The 16,964-nt window shown below is 40.2% G+C and overlaps 1 protein-coding gene across 5 annotated transcripts in view; it reads right to left on the reverse strand.

The window, feature by feature from the left end:
• Window positions 1–8,117: 8,117 nt before the first annotated feature.
• Window positions 8,118–16,964, reverse strand: part of slc25a47b (solute carrier family 25 member 47b) — a 28,173-nt gene continuing 19,326 nt past the window's right edge. For 2 of the 5 annotated variants that reach the window (XM_048537355.2, XM_048537356.2), the window contains 5 exons: window positions 16,555–16,598; window positions 16,399–16,470; window positions 13,800–13,982; window positions 12,112–12,394; window positions 8,118–9,731 (listed from right to left, as the gene is read on the reverse strand). In XM_048537355.2, coding sequence (XP_048393312.1) covers window positions 9,427–9,731; window positions 12,112–12,394; window positions 13,800–13,982; window positions 16,399–16,470; window positions 16,555–16,598 — 887 coding nt within the window. In that variant the 3' untranslated portion in view covers window positions 8,118–9,426. Of the gene's footprint in view, window positions 9,732–12,111; window positions 12,395–13,799; window positions 13,983–16,398; window positions 16,471–16,554; window positions 16,650–16,964 lie in introns of all 5 variants that reach the window. The other 3 variants (XM_048537359.2, XM_048537357.2, XM_048537358.2) reach the window with 2 other exon arrangements.

Here is a 16,964-nt window from a genome sequence, read left to right on the forward strand (position 1 = left end):
AATTTTGAATACACTTTATCAAATTACCCTGCATCCCATGTGCATTTGTCTTCTTGATAAGTGTCCTCTCTGAGACCTTGTCAGAGGCTTTGCTGAAATCCACGTAAACTCCATCAACTGCCCCATCCTCACCGACACACCTAGTCACCTCCTCAAAAAATTCAAATTTGTTCGGCAGGACCTATCTCTGACGAAGCCATGCTGATTCTCTCTGATCAAGGCTTGCCTCTCCAAGTGGAGATAGATGCTTTCCTTCATCTGCAGTGTGAACCCCCCCTCTCTAAACATGCTACTCACAATGCTCGCAGACTCGTGGGTGCTCCATCGTGTCCACAGCTGCCATCCCAGCTCAGAAATCTGAGCTTGCAGGAGCTGTAGCTGGACACACTTCCAGGACACGTGCTGGTCCCTGGGCACTGGAAATGTACCCTGCCTCCCACATGGAGCAGAGGAACAAACCACGGCTTTGAGCTCCCCTGCCATGACCAAACCTTTTAAAGTTTAAAAACTCCAGGGAGAACCTGAAAACTCCACACAGATAGTCGCCCAAGGCTGGAATTGAACCTGGGTCCCCAGCACTGGGAGGCAGCAGTGGTTGCCTTATACAATGTTGCCTTATACCCTGCAGATGCTGGTGCTCTTGCTATAGATGTTGGTCCTTATTCAGTTCCTCAGCAGAGGAGATTCAAAGTGTAGTTGTGAAATCTGACTCTGTGCTGTTGTGAAGGCCAAACAGCGAGGGTGGTGCAGTTTGAGTGAGATCACAGATTCATAATTTGACACCTGTCAACTAGTCTTAGCACACTTTCAGAAAGCATGTCATTTCTCTGAATCAGCAGTCCTCTCTATTCTCTCACCTTTTTGACTCTGGACAGGTCTACTCTGAACACAAAAAGCTAAGTGGGAGACAGCCTGTCTGGTTGTTACCTCAATACTGGAGACTGACATGGGCTGGTTAATGATGCTTATTAACCAATCTTTTCCATCCCGTGCCCACCATTACGCACAGCAGTAGTACCAATATGTACAGAAGTTTCTAAGAATCAAATGAAAGATGCTTGTCCCAAATCAAGTAGCTCCGAGGTGGCCATCCATGCAGATGCCAGAATGAATTCCCCCAAACTTCACCAGCTATGACTAGTCAGTTATTTGCAAGAGACAACCACTACCCCTCCGTTGATATCAATTCAGTCCCAAGAAAATTGGCTTCCATTTGACTCCAACACAATTTGGGATGTGCCCACAAATGATTTAACCATGTTCAGGATACTGGACCATCTCTCTCCTTGAGATGCTCCCAATCAGTCACAGGGTGGGTGCCCAGTTGACAATCAGAGAGAAATTGATGCAATGCCCAAACATGTGCTAATGTAGGCAACATCAGGCAGTGCTATACTGAATCTTAATTGCAAGCAACGTTGGTTTTTGATGCTGATTTTCTTCACTACTCAAGTAAAGGACCCCATACCAAAACCGGCAAAACTGGGGTAATATACAAAATACCATGCAAGCACTGTGAGAAACACTACATTGGCCAAACTGGAAGAAAATAGGCTATACGGATACACAAACACCAACTTGCCACCAAGAGACATGACCAATTTTCACTTGTCTCACTATGCATGGACAATGAGGGACACAAATTCGACTGGGACAACACATCCACAATCTCACAGGCCAAACAGAGGCACACCAGGGAATTCCTGAAGGCCTGGTATTCCAACTGGAACTTCATCAACAAACACATTGAATTAGACCCTGTGTACAAACCACTGAGAAACAAAACCAGAAGTAATACTAACCACCCCAGCAACCTGAGGCATATAAATAAGAGACAGGTCAGAATACTGACGCTTCACTGGAGACACACTGACGACGTTACCTAGCAGGGTGACAAAACATTTGCAACCAAACCCACCGGCTCAGCGAGCATGTCTACAATCTCATCCACAATCCGAGCTACAAATCTTCTCAAAAACTTTAAATGAGATGAGGCCAGGCAAGAGTGACAGCTCTTAACATCAAGGCCACACTTGGCTGGATGTGGCATCATGGAGCCCGAGCAAAATTATAATCATTGGAAATTGGGGGAAAAGCATTCCACTGGTTGGAATCATACCCAACATAAATGAAGGTAGTTATGGTAGTTGGACGCAACATTCACACCACACAAATGCCAAGCAATGATCATCTCCAATAAGAAAGAATCCAGCCATTGTCCCTTGACATTCAATGGCATTACCCACCATTGAATCATCCACTATCGACATCATGGGTGTTACCATTGACTAGAAATTGAACTGGATTAGCTAATAAGCACTGTGGTTGCAAAAGCAGGTTGGAGGCTAGGAATCTTGCAACATAAGTCATCAAAGCCTGTTGACAACATTCAAGGCACAAGGCACGAGTGTGAAGGAATGCTCCCTACTGCCTGGATAAGTGCAATTCCCACAACACTCAAGCGGCTTGACACCATCCAAGTCAAATAAGCCCTTTTGCTTTAGAGCTCTTGGCCTAGCGGTATTATTGCTGAACTGTTAATCCAGAGACCCAGGTAATGTTCTAGGGTTTCAGTTTCAAATCCTGCCATGGCAGATGGTGGAATTTGAATGCAATAAAAATTTAGAATTAAGAGTCTAATGATGATCACAAATCCATTGTCAACTGTTGGGAAAAGCCCATCTGGTTTACTAACATTCTTCAGGTCTGCCCTACATGTAACTCCAGATCCACAGCAATGTGGTTGACTCTTAGCCACTTGCTGGACAATTAGGGATGGGCAATAAATGCTGCCCTAACCAGCGATGCTCTCATCCCATAAAGGAATAAATAAAAATTGCATCCACAGATATTCTATCCCTCCCCCACTGATGCTCAACAGTAACAGCTGTGTATCTCCTCCACAAGATTCACTGCTGAAGTTCATCAAGGTTCCTCAGAGAACACCTTCTAAACCCATGATGAACACCCTTCTAAACCATCTAGAAGGACGAGGGCAGCATATCCATGGAAACACCATCACTGGCAAACGTCCCTCTGAACCTCTCACCATCCTGACTGGGAAATATATGATTCACTGTTGCTAGTCCAGAACCCTGAAATTCCCTCCCTAAGCATCATAAATCAACCTGCAGCACATGGACTGCAACAGTTCAAAAAGGTATCTCACCACCACCTTCTCAAGGGAAAGTAGGGACAGGCAATTAATGCATCTTGTGAATTAATTTTTAAAAAAGAGATTTATCAGGGATCATGCAATAATTTGGTGTCTCAATGGAGGACCATGGCTTTGAATGAAATTACAACATAATTTGGTGGCTGTCAATATTAGATAAACACAAAGCAGCAGCCAAACTGTGGGTTAAACTCACTCACACTGCATATCCAATAACAGATGTAATTAAGACAAATCCCACAGATTTCTCAACAAGCCACCTGGATGTGGTCACCAAATCTCAATAAAACTTTGTTCTTTCTCAAGGGATTTCATTTCATCACTTGTGCATATCTTGCCTTGAAAAATCCTCAATGGACTGCCATAATGATGTCTCAAACCCTAGGATTTCAATCGCTTCTCATAACATTGCATTTCCCAGGATTCCCTGAAACTGCTGGCAAGCATCTAATCACCAGTTCAGCTCAGCTGCAGTCCCTGAATTTCACTGACCTCCAATCCTTCCCAGCTGAACCAAGGAAATATAGATTGTGGGTTTTCTTGAGCCACTCTTGGTTGCACTGAACTATCAATGGCTCCCAGGGCTTCCTTTTATGCCTAACCTATTCCGAGCAAGAAACCATCAAGCGTCTCCTGTAGCTGCACCATTAGCTTTCAGTAGCTGTTTAGGTGTATAAGGCCATTGTTTATACTGACTAGAAAAGGGATTTAACTGCTCTTCAGTGACCTGCTAAAATACCTCCTCATTACTAAGCAGAATCAAAGGGACTAATTACAATGTTGGTGAGTGTGTGTGGAAGGGGAGAGGGATTTAATTTAGTCTTCTGTCAACAGAGAATATGGCTGAAAGCGACAGAGATAAATAGAATAATACTTCCACAATGCTCTTAAAAAAACAAATGTTCATACCTATGTGACGCGTAATATATTGATGTATAATGTGAAAATTTGAATAATTATATATCAAATGTATTAGTATTGCTTTGTCACTGATTTACTTTAGTGTCTGAGAATAATGTTAATTTTTATATTTGTTCATGGGATGTGGGCAACACTGGCAAGGCCAGCGGTTTTCACTTATCTCTAACTGCCATTGTGAAGGTGAGATTAAGTTAAAATGAGGTCATATTGGAAAGTGGTTTGAGTAATATTGCAGTAGTTCACTTGCTTTGCATAATCCATTCTGATTAGATTCTGTTATTAGTATGGGCTTCATCCTATATTATAGGCACCATCTTTATTAAATGCTGATATCACTTTGGTGTTTTGATGCAAATGCATTGGATCAGTCATAACAGTATTAGAATATAAACACAAGGAAAGTTAATTTTTCTACCCACTTGAAGTCTAATAATTTCACAGATTTAAATTTGCCTGGAAGCACGATAATCCACTAAAAAGTCATTAGAATTATATGATTTCTTGTCATAAAAAATGTTTCACTTCTTTGCCTCAACAAGGAGTCTTTGCTCCAAGGAAGAATGAAAATTATAAATTACAATAGCAAATTTTAAAAATAGCATTATATATGTCAAAGACGAAAGGTAGACTTAATATGGAATTTAACTTCACAAAAACATTGGAATTGCAGGCTTCTGTGAATGACTTTAAATGCAAACTTCTGCCAAATGAAATTAACAAATGTATAAGTTTGTTTTACAAAGATCACTTCAATATATGTGAAATGGCCTTAGTGATTCCCTATGTTTGTGTTCTGACTTCCTCCATCTTTAAGAATATTTACTCCAAAATGAATCAAAGATATTAAATGCAAATTTTTAAAAAATGAAGACAGTATCAAGTACCATAATCTTAAGACCACTCATGCATGTCTTCTGAAAACTAAAATTGGAAAAGGAAGTACCTCCTCCGTGATGACTTTCTCCAAAATAGTGTTAACTATTCTTTATGTCAGTCAACTGCGTCTAAGAAAAGGAAGATCACAGGTATACTACATGGAACTTAATGATTACAGTGTTACTATTGAAAGCAGTTGATTAAGATTATAGAGTGAAACAGATGTTTTAACATTTAATCAAGGTCAACTAATTACTCCTTTCCCAACCCTTTCCTCCTTAAGGGCTTTATTTCTTAAGAACTACATTTTGATTTTCACTAACTCTTATTAGATAATGCAGTCATACAGCATATTAATTTCTGGATTTGTGTTGAATTTTTCACCAATTCCTAAACATTGTATGCATACATATATTAAATCTTTTAATTTGGTTCCGAAAAACGTGTTTGTAAACTTATTCTAAGTAAATTTCTCATATGTCACAATGATGCCACCCGAAGGCTGGAAGAACAGCTCCTCATATTGTGCTTGGGAACTCTGCAGCTCAATGGTCTCAATGTGGACTTCACAAGCTTCAAAAAATCTCCCAAACCCTGACCTCCTGCCAAGATCAGCCCATCTCGTCCCCGCCTCCTTGACCTGTCTGTCTTTTCTCCCACCTATCTGTTCCTCACACTTCACTGACCAAACCCCACACCCACTTCCTACCTACTAGCCTCATCCCCACCTCCTTGACTTGTCCAGCTTCCTTCCCACCTACCCACCCCTTCCTCTTCACTGGCCAACCCCTACCCCAACTCCCTACCTACACTCACCTGTACTGGCTTCATCCCCGCCTCCTTGACCTGTCTGTCTTCTCTCCACCTATCTGCTCCTCTATCCACTTTCCATCATCGCCTCGCCCACTCTCTATTTATTTTTCAGAGTCCACTTCCCCTCCCCCATTTCTGAAGAAGAGTCCAGACCCGAAACATCAGCTTTCCTGCTCCTGTGATGCTGCCTGGCCTGCTGTGTTCATCCAGCTCTACACCTTGTTATCTAAAACTACTAGTATGAAAGGTTTCACTTCACTTTGTTATGAAAATACAGTAACTTAAGCCATTAAACTCTTTTGAGCCAGCTCCCCCACTTATTATGATCATGGCTGATCATCCAACCTGACAGCCTACTCCTAATACCCCCTCTACCTCACCTTCCCCCCATACCTTTGATCCTTTTAGCCTTAAGTGCTATATATACTGCCTGAAATCTTGCGCTGTTTTGGCCTCGACTGCATTTTGTGGTGAATTCCACAAGCTTGTCACTCTCAGTCCTAAATGGATTGCCCCATATCCTTAGACTTTTTGTGGTGAATTCCACAAGCTTGTCACTCTCAGTCCTAAATGGATTGCCCCATATCCTTAGACTGTGACCCCTGGTTCTGGGACTTCTCAGCCATTGGGAACAAAGTGCAGAGGAGAAGCACAAAGAAGAAAATGCTGTTTGTAATCACAGTTTTGTTTTTATTGATGCTTAGAAATTCAACTTGGTGCCAAACAATGTTTTAAATCAATGCAAAAATGTTACATTTATAAAAGAAAAAAATTTAGCTTATAAATGTATTTCAAATTGAAACCATTAACAGTCACTGAAAAAGTAACAGTATTTATAAATTTACATTGCAAAAAACTGAAACAGACAAAATGCACATTACACCAAAACAGAACTTTTTTTTAGTTCAGCTTCTGTAGGTAATCTTAGTAACAAATATTTATTGTGAATTTTACATTCTCAGGCTGTCACATTGCATTTCATAGGGAACTGGTTACTTTCACGTCTGGGCACTGTTCTTTTGCAGAAAAATATAGCAGCTACTGTGTACACAGCAAGATTCCTCAAGTAGCAATTGAGATAAATAACCAACATAACAAACAGATTGGTTAAGAGAGGAAAAACTGTTGGCAGTTGGGCTTCTACTTAACTTCTAAATCAAAAGATAGCATCCATGGCAAAGCAGCTATCCTTCAATTCAGTACTGAATTGTCAAGTGAGATTATGTACTCAAAGCCTGAAGTGAGGTTTAAACCAGTGACCTTTCCATTCAAAGGCAAGAGTGATGCTACCAATAAAGTTAATATTTGAGAGGAATACATAAAAATATGCAACTTATAGTTGTATAGCACCTTTAACATAATAAACCACCCCAAGGCACTCTGCATGAAGCAAAATTTGACAGAGCAACATAACGAAATATTAGGCTAGGTCATCAAGAGCTTGGTCAAAAAATTAGGTACAAGGAATCATATTATATAAACAATGCATTATAAAGCTCAGGGCCTAGCCAGCTGATGGCATATTTGTGATTTGCCTAGTGTTCAAAATCAGGAATATTCAAAAATTCAGAATTAATAAAATGCAGAGGAATCTACAGAAAATTATATGGATGAAGGGAGCAGATGTAGCATAGACTTATAAGTGCTACTGACAGACTTAGTGCTTATTTTAATCTTTGATATACAAAGTTTTTGTTTAAAAATGAAATCTTGTGGCATTGGTCTTTTAGTCAAAATAAGGGTTTTGGATTTCTCTCTAAATGTTAATAGTTCCTAACCGACTAACATCACAACACAGGCAGAAGCAAGCACTACCACCAACAGTGGAGCAGTTAAAATTAAAAGTGTCCAAGAAGCCAGGATTAGAGGAGTGCAGATATTTCCAAAGGTTGTAGGGTAGAATAAGATTACAAAGAAAGGAGAGAGATGAGATGTCAGGAAAGGTTTTGAAAACAAGAATCAGAATATTAAATTCCAGACATTGCTTGACTGGCAGTTCATGTAGGTCCTTGAAACTGGGGTGATATGTGAATGGTATGTCCTAAGATCCAGATAGCAGAGTTTTAATTGACCTCGGATTTGCAGAGGGTAGTATTTGAGTGATCAGGGTGCATTGGAATAGTCAAGCATGTCTGTAACAATGGCACAAATTGAAGTTTCAGCAGCAGATTAGCTGAGACAAGGGCGAAGACAGGCAATATTACTGAGATGGAAAACAGCAGAAAACAAAAAATGCTGGAGATCACAGTGGGTCAGGCAGCATTTATGGAGTGAAAACAAGCTAGCGTTTCAAGTCTAGATGACTCTTCATCAGAGCTCACTCACACCAGCTTTGAAGAGTTATCAGTCTTGAAACGCTAGCCTGTTTTCTCTCCATGGATGCTGCCTGACCCACTTATCTCCAGCATTTTTTGTTTTCAGTACAGATTACAGCATCTGCAGTAATTTTCTCCTGCATGGGAAATAGTGGCATGTATGAGTTGGCAGATGTTGATCCTTGGGTCAAATATGATTTGCTTTGATATAAATAGGTTTTTAATCACAATTAGTCTGAAAAGTTTCAGATTGTTGCCGGAAAAAGGAGGCATCAGTAACTAGGGAACAGAATTTGACGTGGGGATCAAAAACAATGTTTCAGCCTTCCAAGTATTTAATTGAAGGTGTTATCTCATTCAGTAATTTATGTTGGATAAGCAGTCTGAAAATAAACTTACCAACAGTTGAGGAGTCATGAGAAGTTTTGGGAGGTGGAGCTGGATGTCAGTGTATATATAATTTAAAAAATGCTGTACTTTCCTATTATATCACCCAAACACCCCAAAGAGGGCAAAGACTGCTCCTTGGGGTCACCCTGGGTTAGAAGAGAAGCCAATGTACACGATACTCTCGCCAGGATTAGATGGATAAGAATAGAAAATAGGATGACAGTGAAGAGGCTCAAGGTGAGGATGCATGGCCAACAGTCAAACACAGTACTCAGGTCCAAAAGGACATGGAGGAACAGTTTACTCTCAATACATTAATAGAATGGCATTTATATTTTTGATAAATACCACTTTATTACTATAGTGGCACTGGTTTGAGGGGCAAGAACACATTTGAGGTCATTGCAGTGGAAAGGGAGGTTGGAGAAGGGGTGCTGCTTTTCAATAATGGTGTGTACCAAGGGTTTTCTTTGTGGAGAGGGGTGATGACAACACATTTACGAGACAGTCAACACCTGAAGAGAGAAACTGTTAATAACACTGGTTAACAGGGAGGGAGTTTGGGTGGTCAGTAGTTTAATAGGAATAGGTTTGAGTGAGCATTATGCTGATGTCTTGGAACTAAGAAAGGGCGCAATGGAGGATAGGAGAGAAAGTACAGAGACATGCGAGTACAAGACTAGGGCAGTAGCAAAGTAGGTTTAGCCTAGTAGGATAGTGAAAGAGAGGATGTGACAGATGCAGCTGATCTTACTGACAAAAATGTACGTGAGCTCTTTGTACTTAGACAACGGCACTTCCATGAAAAATCCATTGTTATGTATTCAAAATAAACATAAAACATATATATTTACACCATCCTTGAAGTCTTCTATACTAACTATTCAAACATTTATTTGAAGTATTTACTTATATGGGTATCAAATTACAATGCCTTCAAGAGGTAGGAACTTCATTGATCCTTTGCATTCTTTGTTTGAGAAATGCCAGCACAGTTTCATAAATTACAAATGTCAGTCCATTAACAGGGAATGCACGCACACAGTTCAAGCTTAAACCCTTAAAGAAAACTCTTGCCCCTTCTTGTCGGAAACTTTCACTAATACAATTCAGTACACCGCTATATCTCTGCTGTCCCATGCCATCCATCTGCATTCGGGATTTCATGACATCCATTGGAGTGGCCAAAGTCCAGTAAGTCATGCCAGCACACCCACCAGCCAACAGCATGGCTGACCAATCTGATGAGGAATAAAAAGCTTTTAATTCAAATATGTTCAATATTATAAAACTATTTCTCCACATTTTTGGTTACCCCATTTAATTTAAAGTTGCTTGCAAACAGTCTGCACAGTGCTTTAAAACACAGAAAAACATCGCAATTCAATTCACAGAAAAATAATCTGACTGAAATAGATGCAAAGCTGAAAAACGAGAAATGTGGAGCATTGGTCAAAGAGTTGAATTTCAAGAAGAGCTTTAAATGGAAGATAAATTGTTTAAAGGAATGCTCACCGATGCAGGAAAAATGAAAAGGGAATACTTAAGACACCAGAGTTGAATGGAAGTCAAACTTTTCAGAATTAGTGGGGCTGGTAGTTTTTATAGAGATAAAAGGATATTAAACACTGGGATAACAGTTTTAAACTGCAAAAATTAGAAGCCAGTCTGAATCAGCAAGGACAGGAGTGATGGGAGAATTCAGCTTGGGGCAACAGAGTCAAAAGGATTATCACTTAAAGTTTATGGAACATGAAGATTGGAAGTTTTTTTTCCCCTTTATTCATTCACAGGTATGGGGCATTGCTCGCGAGGCAGCATTTATTGTCCATCCCTAATTGCGCAGAGGATAGTTAAGAATCAATCACATCGTTGTGCGTCTGGAGCCACAGGTAGGCCAAACCAGGTGAGGATGGCAGTTTCCTTCCCTAAAGGACATTAGTGAATCAGATGGGTTTTTGCTGACAATTGACAATGGACTCACGGTCATCACTAGGTTCTTAATTTCAGATATTTATTGAATTCAAATTCCACTATCTGTTATGGCGGGATTTGAACCTGGGTCCCCAGAACATGATCTGGGTCTCTGGATTAACAGTCCAGCGATAATGCCACTAGGCCATCACCTCCAGGACAATGTTGGCCAATCCAATCTGGATGTGATAAATACATGGATGAGTGTTTCAGTGGCAGATGGGTTGAGCTAGGACAATGTTATGATGGTGTAAGAATGCAAAACTTATGATGGAGAGTTTATGGGGTTAGAAACTCAGCTTGAGGTTGAATCAGGCCTAAGCCAGCGATCAGGAAAGGAGATAAATTCAGGGACTAGGGTACAGAATTTGCCGTAACGACTAAAGGTGGCAACTTGAATCATCCCAATATTTTATTTTATCGGAGCAAACCGTTTCATCCTCGGTTAAATGCCTGATCAAAAGTCTGACCACACAGATAGAATGGTGTAGTTGCTATGCTGAAAACTGAAAAGATTCATCTTGACACCTTCAGCACCTATATGATGGCTTCACCATGTCTTCAGATGATTTCACTTGGGAGCAGTCTTGGAGAAAGCCAAAGATAACCTTTGATATTTCCACTAGAATTTCAATTCTGTATAAGAAAATCTGATTATCAGAATCACACATGAGAGTTCGAATAAGATGGTCATGAATATGGGAAGGTGATGGTACATTTAATGATATTGGAAAATAATGGAAGTTTGGAAATGAGGTAAAAATTTGCAAGAACATGAGTGGTTGGGGAGTTTTTTTGAGGACAGAGATAGGTGACAGCTAATTTGAAGGGTTGGTTCTGTGGATAGTGAATCTTAGGAACATAACGGAAATAGAGAGAAGAGATACTGGAAGCAGGGAAGCAGTAGAAATGGCTGAGCAGACAGTATGAGTAAGTGACAAAGAAATTCACAAGCAACTTGAAGATGGATAGTGCAGAGAGAGGGATTTAAGAGAGGATACTTAAGAAAAGGGGTAGGGGTTATATTTCAATTTCAAGATAGACTCTAGATTAATGGGCAGTTTTGGTAAATGGATAAAGAGTTTCTAAATAGATGCTGCTAAACCTTCTGATTACGATGACCAGAAATTTAAAGAAGTGTTAATGCTTCACAGATGTTGTCAGACCTTGACTTCAGATTTCCAACACCTGTTTGACATTGTTCAGTCAGAGCTGATGATCCAACAGCATATGTTCTTGAGGGAGCAAAGCAGGGAGTTAAACTGGAGAATGACTTGAATGGGAAGAGGATAGAGACCTTGGGTATTAAAGATGGGGGTGAGAAATTTGTGGAGCAATACAGAGGGGAACAGAAGACCATCCTCTGATGAAGGGTCTAGGTCCGAAACGTCAGCTTTTGTGCTCCTGAGCTGCTGCTTGGCCTGCTGTGTTCATCCAGCTCCACACTTTGTTATCTTGGATTCTTCAGCATCTGCAGTTGCCATTATCTCTGAATACAGCGGTTAAAATATCTTTTAAAAATAAAGAAAATAATTCTTCTAATAAGGACATTAGGAACAAGAGGACTCAATCTTACAATTAGAGTTAGGCCAGTTAGTAAAATCATCAAATGAAGGGACCTTGAAATGGTTTCAAATTTGTACTTACCTGGCTTATGTTGTTCTTGTGGAGTTAGCCATTCAGTGAAAATAGAGTACACCAAAAAATATAGTCCAAAACATGGGATGTCTCTTAACCACAGTGCAGTAATACCTCTGTACAGTCCCAAAATTCCTTCCTCTTTTACCACTGTTGTTAGGCAGTGGGTTGGGCCTCTGTATTTTGGCTTCAACAAAAGGTCACGAGAAGAAGGACCTTGATATGAATGATGAGGATGTGTCTGATTCTGCTGCCTTATCTTGATTAGGTCAATGGGAGCAAACACCATAGCCTGTAAAGAAGTTAACAAAATGTTAAATGGCATTACAGGACAGATATATTTGCGTTTTGGGTTTTGTGTATGTGGAGTTATAGTCACATGAGGATAAAGTTAGGATAGGGATAACTTTCAGAGCATTTATAAAATATCTTTTTCAAAATCCATTTCAATATCTTGGCCACTTTAGTGACTTTAGCAATGGTCTCTGTTAATCATATAGATGCAATAACTGAAATTATTGGGCCCATTGCCCAGTTTGGTCAGTTTGCAAGTCATGAGAAAATAAAATTCTATAATGTGTAACACATTTCATGTCCTCTAATGCCCCAAAAGAGATTTACAGTTATGTCAATTTAATATTTCATCTGGTAAACAGGACCTCTGACAATGCAGAACATTTTCATCACTGCATTTAAAATTGGTCTTAGATTACATTTTCAGGTTCTGCAGTGGGTCATGAATTCACATTCTAACTCAGATGTGTGAATACCACAAGTGAACCAAAGTTACTGCACTGCAGCTACAGCTGGCTACAAATATTTACAGACACGCACCACACATGCCACTCCCCCCCCAACATGCACCACACATGCCACTCCCCCCCCAACATGCACCACACATGCCACTCCCCCCCCAACATGCACCACACATGCCACTCCCCCACCCAACATGCACCACACATGCCACTCCCCCCCCAACATGCACCACACATGCCACTCCCCCCCCAACATGCACCACACATGCCACTCCCCCCCCAACATGCACCACACATGCCACTCTGCCCCCCCAACATGCACCACACATGCCACTCCCCCCCCAACATGCACCACACATGCCACTCTGCCCCCCCAACATGCACCACACATGCCACTCTCCACCCCCAACATGCACCACACATGCCACTCCCCCCCAACATGCACCACACATGCCACTCTCCCCCCCCAACATGCACCACACATGCCACTCCCCCCCAACATGCACCACACATGCCACTCCCCCCCCAACATGCACCACACATGCCACCCCCGCCAAACAGTTTAATAAATCAGTGATCAGAAATCATATGCTCAACCTAAAACAAAGAACTTTCGATATTCTGTAGACATAATTTAAGTGGCAATGCATTCAAACAATTAGAAAATATAAAAGGTGTACTGCAAATAAATCTGAATATCAAGTCATCTTAAATATGGTTAGCTAAGATCATCTAATTTCTAAATGTCTGTCTTGAATCATTTCATATTTTGTCAAAGTTATATGTTTCATAGGTCAATTGTACATACATATGCATTCTCCAAAGCTCAAATTCAATAGCTACAGAATTAATTAAATTACAATTGAATTAACTCAACAGCAGAAATAACCAAAGCAAATGAAAGAAAGATATCTTGGACTTATAATCACATAAGTAACGCACCTCAGCAGTCCCTGCAGAGCAGCCTGCGATGAAAACATCAAATCTGGATGGTTTCACATCTGAGCTACCATGTCGCAACTGACTTAAAAAATGGAGGCAATTTCTGTATGTGCCGAAGCAAACTGAACCACACACAGACACCGACAGAACAGGTAATGCCATTCCTTTATAAAATCCATATACCTGAGTAAAAGACATAACAAATTTTACTGAAGATTTCCTGGTAATTACACAACTCTCACAGATAATGAAGAAGCCCATGTTAAAATGGAATGATCTGGACAATGTCCAGGCTTGGGCTGACAAATGGCAAGAAACATTTGTGACACACAATTGCCAGGCAATGACCATTTTCAATAAGAGTCATTGCCCCATGACATTCAACAGCATTACCATCACCAAATTATCTACTATCAACATTCTGGGGTTTACCACTGACCAGAATCTCAACTGGACTCATTCCATAAATACAGTTAATACAAAAGAATGGCAGAAGTTTGGAATACAGCTGTAAGTAACTCACCTCCTGACTCCCCAAAGCATTTCCACCACCTACAAGGCACAAGTCAGGAGTGTAATGAAATACTCCCCAGTACCCTTGCCTGGATGAATGCAGCTCCAACATGCAAGAAGCTTGACACTATATGGGACAGAGCAACCCGTTCAATTGGCACCACATTCAGAAGCATCCAATCCCTCCACCAAACCTCAGTAGCAGCAATGTGTATTATCTATAGAAATTCACCAAAGATCCTCAGAAAGCCCCTTCCAAAACCATAACCACTTCCATCTAGAAAGATAAGGGCAGCAGAGACATCGCAACGCCACCACCTGCAAGATCCCCTCCAAGCAACTCACCATCCTGACTTGGAAATATATCGCCATTGCTTCATTATTGCGGACTCAAAATCCTGGAATTACCTCCCTAAGGGTATTGTAAGTCAACCAACAGCACATAGACTGTAGTGGTTCAAGCCAGCAGCTCACTACCACCTTTTCAAGGGTAAACAGGACAGGCAGTAAATGCTGATTAGCCAGCAACACTAACATTCCACAGTGAATAAATAAAACTGATATTAAAGTAGAAGAAAATAAGCAACTGGATTACAATTTCCAAGAAGCTTGGCAGTACAGAACTGAAATATTGTTAACAGACATGCAGTCAAAGCTTTTCGACTTGCACTCATCACAACTGACACTTGACAAACCAAACTTGGAAAACGAACATCGATTTATTAATCATGACAAGATGGTGCTGACTGATTGGATTACAGTTGGCAATGAGATGTAGAAGGTTAACTTTTAACGTTAGCTAATAAACTCATATTAGCTTGAGTGGTCAGGATGCTGCCATGGGAAACGTAGCAAGGATTTTAAGTCTCCAAAACCCTCTCCTCAATGAAAATGATACCATATATGGGCAATGAGATAACAAGGTGTAGAGCTGGATGAACACAGCAGGCCAAGCAGCATCAGGGGAGCAGGAAAGCTGATGTTTCGGGCCTAGACCCTTTTCAGAAATGGGCAATGTATGGGCAAATCCTTTTGCCTACTTTGTACTGGAAGCCATGTTTACTTACGTATGCGCAAATTTATCACAGGTAATCCTGACTGATAATCTCAAATTGGTTTTCAACACAAGTCTTAGTCTAGTCAAGACTATTTAGTAAAAAATTTCCAGTAGCAGAATCACATCAAATGCTGGCAAGGCTGGTTGAGCTCCATTGGTACACTGGCTCTTGTTATATTATCAATAGGGACTTGTTTGATACTATGGGGCTCACATCTTATATACCTGGTATCCCATTGTAACCTTGTGAATAAAGGGCCTAGCCAACTGCTCACTCCCAAGATAGGGAATATCAAAATAATCCTGTGATATAATGGCACAGCAATTTTAGGAATCTGAAAGCAATTGACAGAGCATGCAGAAATAGTTTTCAGAGTGAGAGAAGTCAAGGACAAAAGAACATAACATTACAAACACAGCCAAGCCATTAGGCAGAGATGTTAGGAAACACTTTTATATGCAAAGCATGATAAAAGTGAGAAACTCACAATAAGCAATAGATTCAGCTTAGTTAATCATTTTTCTGTGATTAATAGACTATTACTAGCCAAGAGTATTAAAAGAACATAGGCCCAAAGCACATGGAGGGACATATGATGTTATTAAACGTCTGTACAGAGTGGAGGAGTTGTGTGGCCTTCTGTTATTTCTTTATTTACATATTTAAGTTTGAAAAATTATTCAAAACCTTATGGTGTAGAATTTAGCCTTCTAGTTAGAAGACAGATTTATCTTGGTTAATATTACAACAAGGTATTTCAGCAGTCAGCATTGGAAGTGATTCAATGAAGGTTAGTCCAACTGAAGTCCACACAGTTAAGATTTATTAGTAGCAAACAAGTGAGTTTTAAAAGGAGGCTAGGTTTGCACTAATGCTTCACGAGTAGAAAAAACTATAGTGCTGAACTTCCTATATTGTTTCAAGTTAAAGATAACATATATGAAGAGCACAATTAAAGATTTTAAAAGATTCTAAAATAGGCAATTGAGTCACAAAGCAGTACACAATTGATAAAAGTTCTGGTTTACCTTTTCTCTCTGATATGTTGCTTGAATGCAGTGCCACACACCACTGTACATACGCTGTGTCTGAATTCTCACCTGGTGAGACAACTAGCATTAACTACAGTGCCACTTGTGTAAAACATAGGCAATTTCTAGCAGCAGCTCAAATACATACACTACCTTGATCGTATCCAAAGGATATCCAACAGCAGTAGCAAGTCCACCTGTGGTGGCAATGTAGATTTCACACCAATGGATATTAAATATAATTCACACTGCAAATGTTACATGACAGAAAATCTTCAACATGTTTATCTTGCATAAAATTTGTAAAATATTTTACTGTAATCTGTAAACGTTAAAAAGTACTCATATGTATTGACTTAGTTATGATCTTTACTGTGCTTTGTATTCTGCTTCTCTTCAACTTTCTTCAGAGAAAGGGCTCGATGCAAGTAAAGCTTTTTCTATTCAGCTCCAACTCACCCAATACACATTCTGTTCTTTCACCTCTGCAGCCTAGATTTGAATTGTCATGAAAATAACCCTCCAGGATATTAAGCAAAGGGAAAATCAATCTGTTGTAACTC

Source organism: Stegostoma tigrinum, chromosome 10 (genome assembly GCF_030684315.1).
Source record: "Stegostoma tigrinum isolate sSteTig4 chromosome 10, sSteTig4.hap1, whole genome shotgun sequence".
In the NCBI taxonomy this organism is placed as follows: Eukaryota; Metazoa; Chordata; class Chondrichthyes; order Orectolobiformes; family Stegostomatidae; genus Stegostoma; species Stegostoma tigrinum.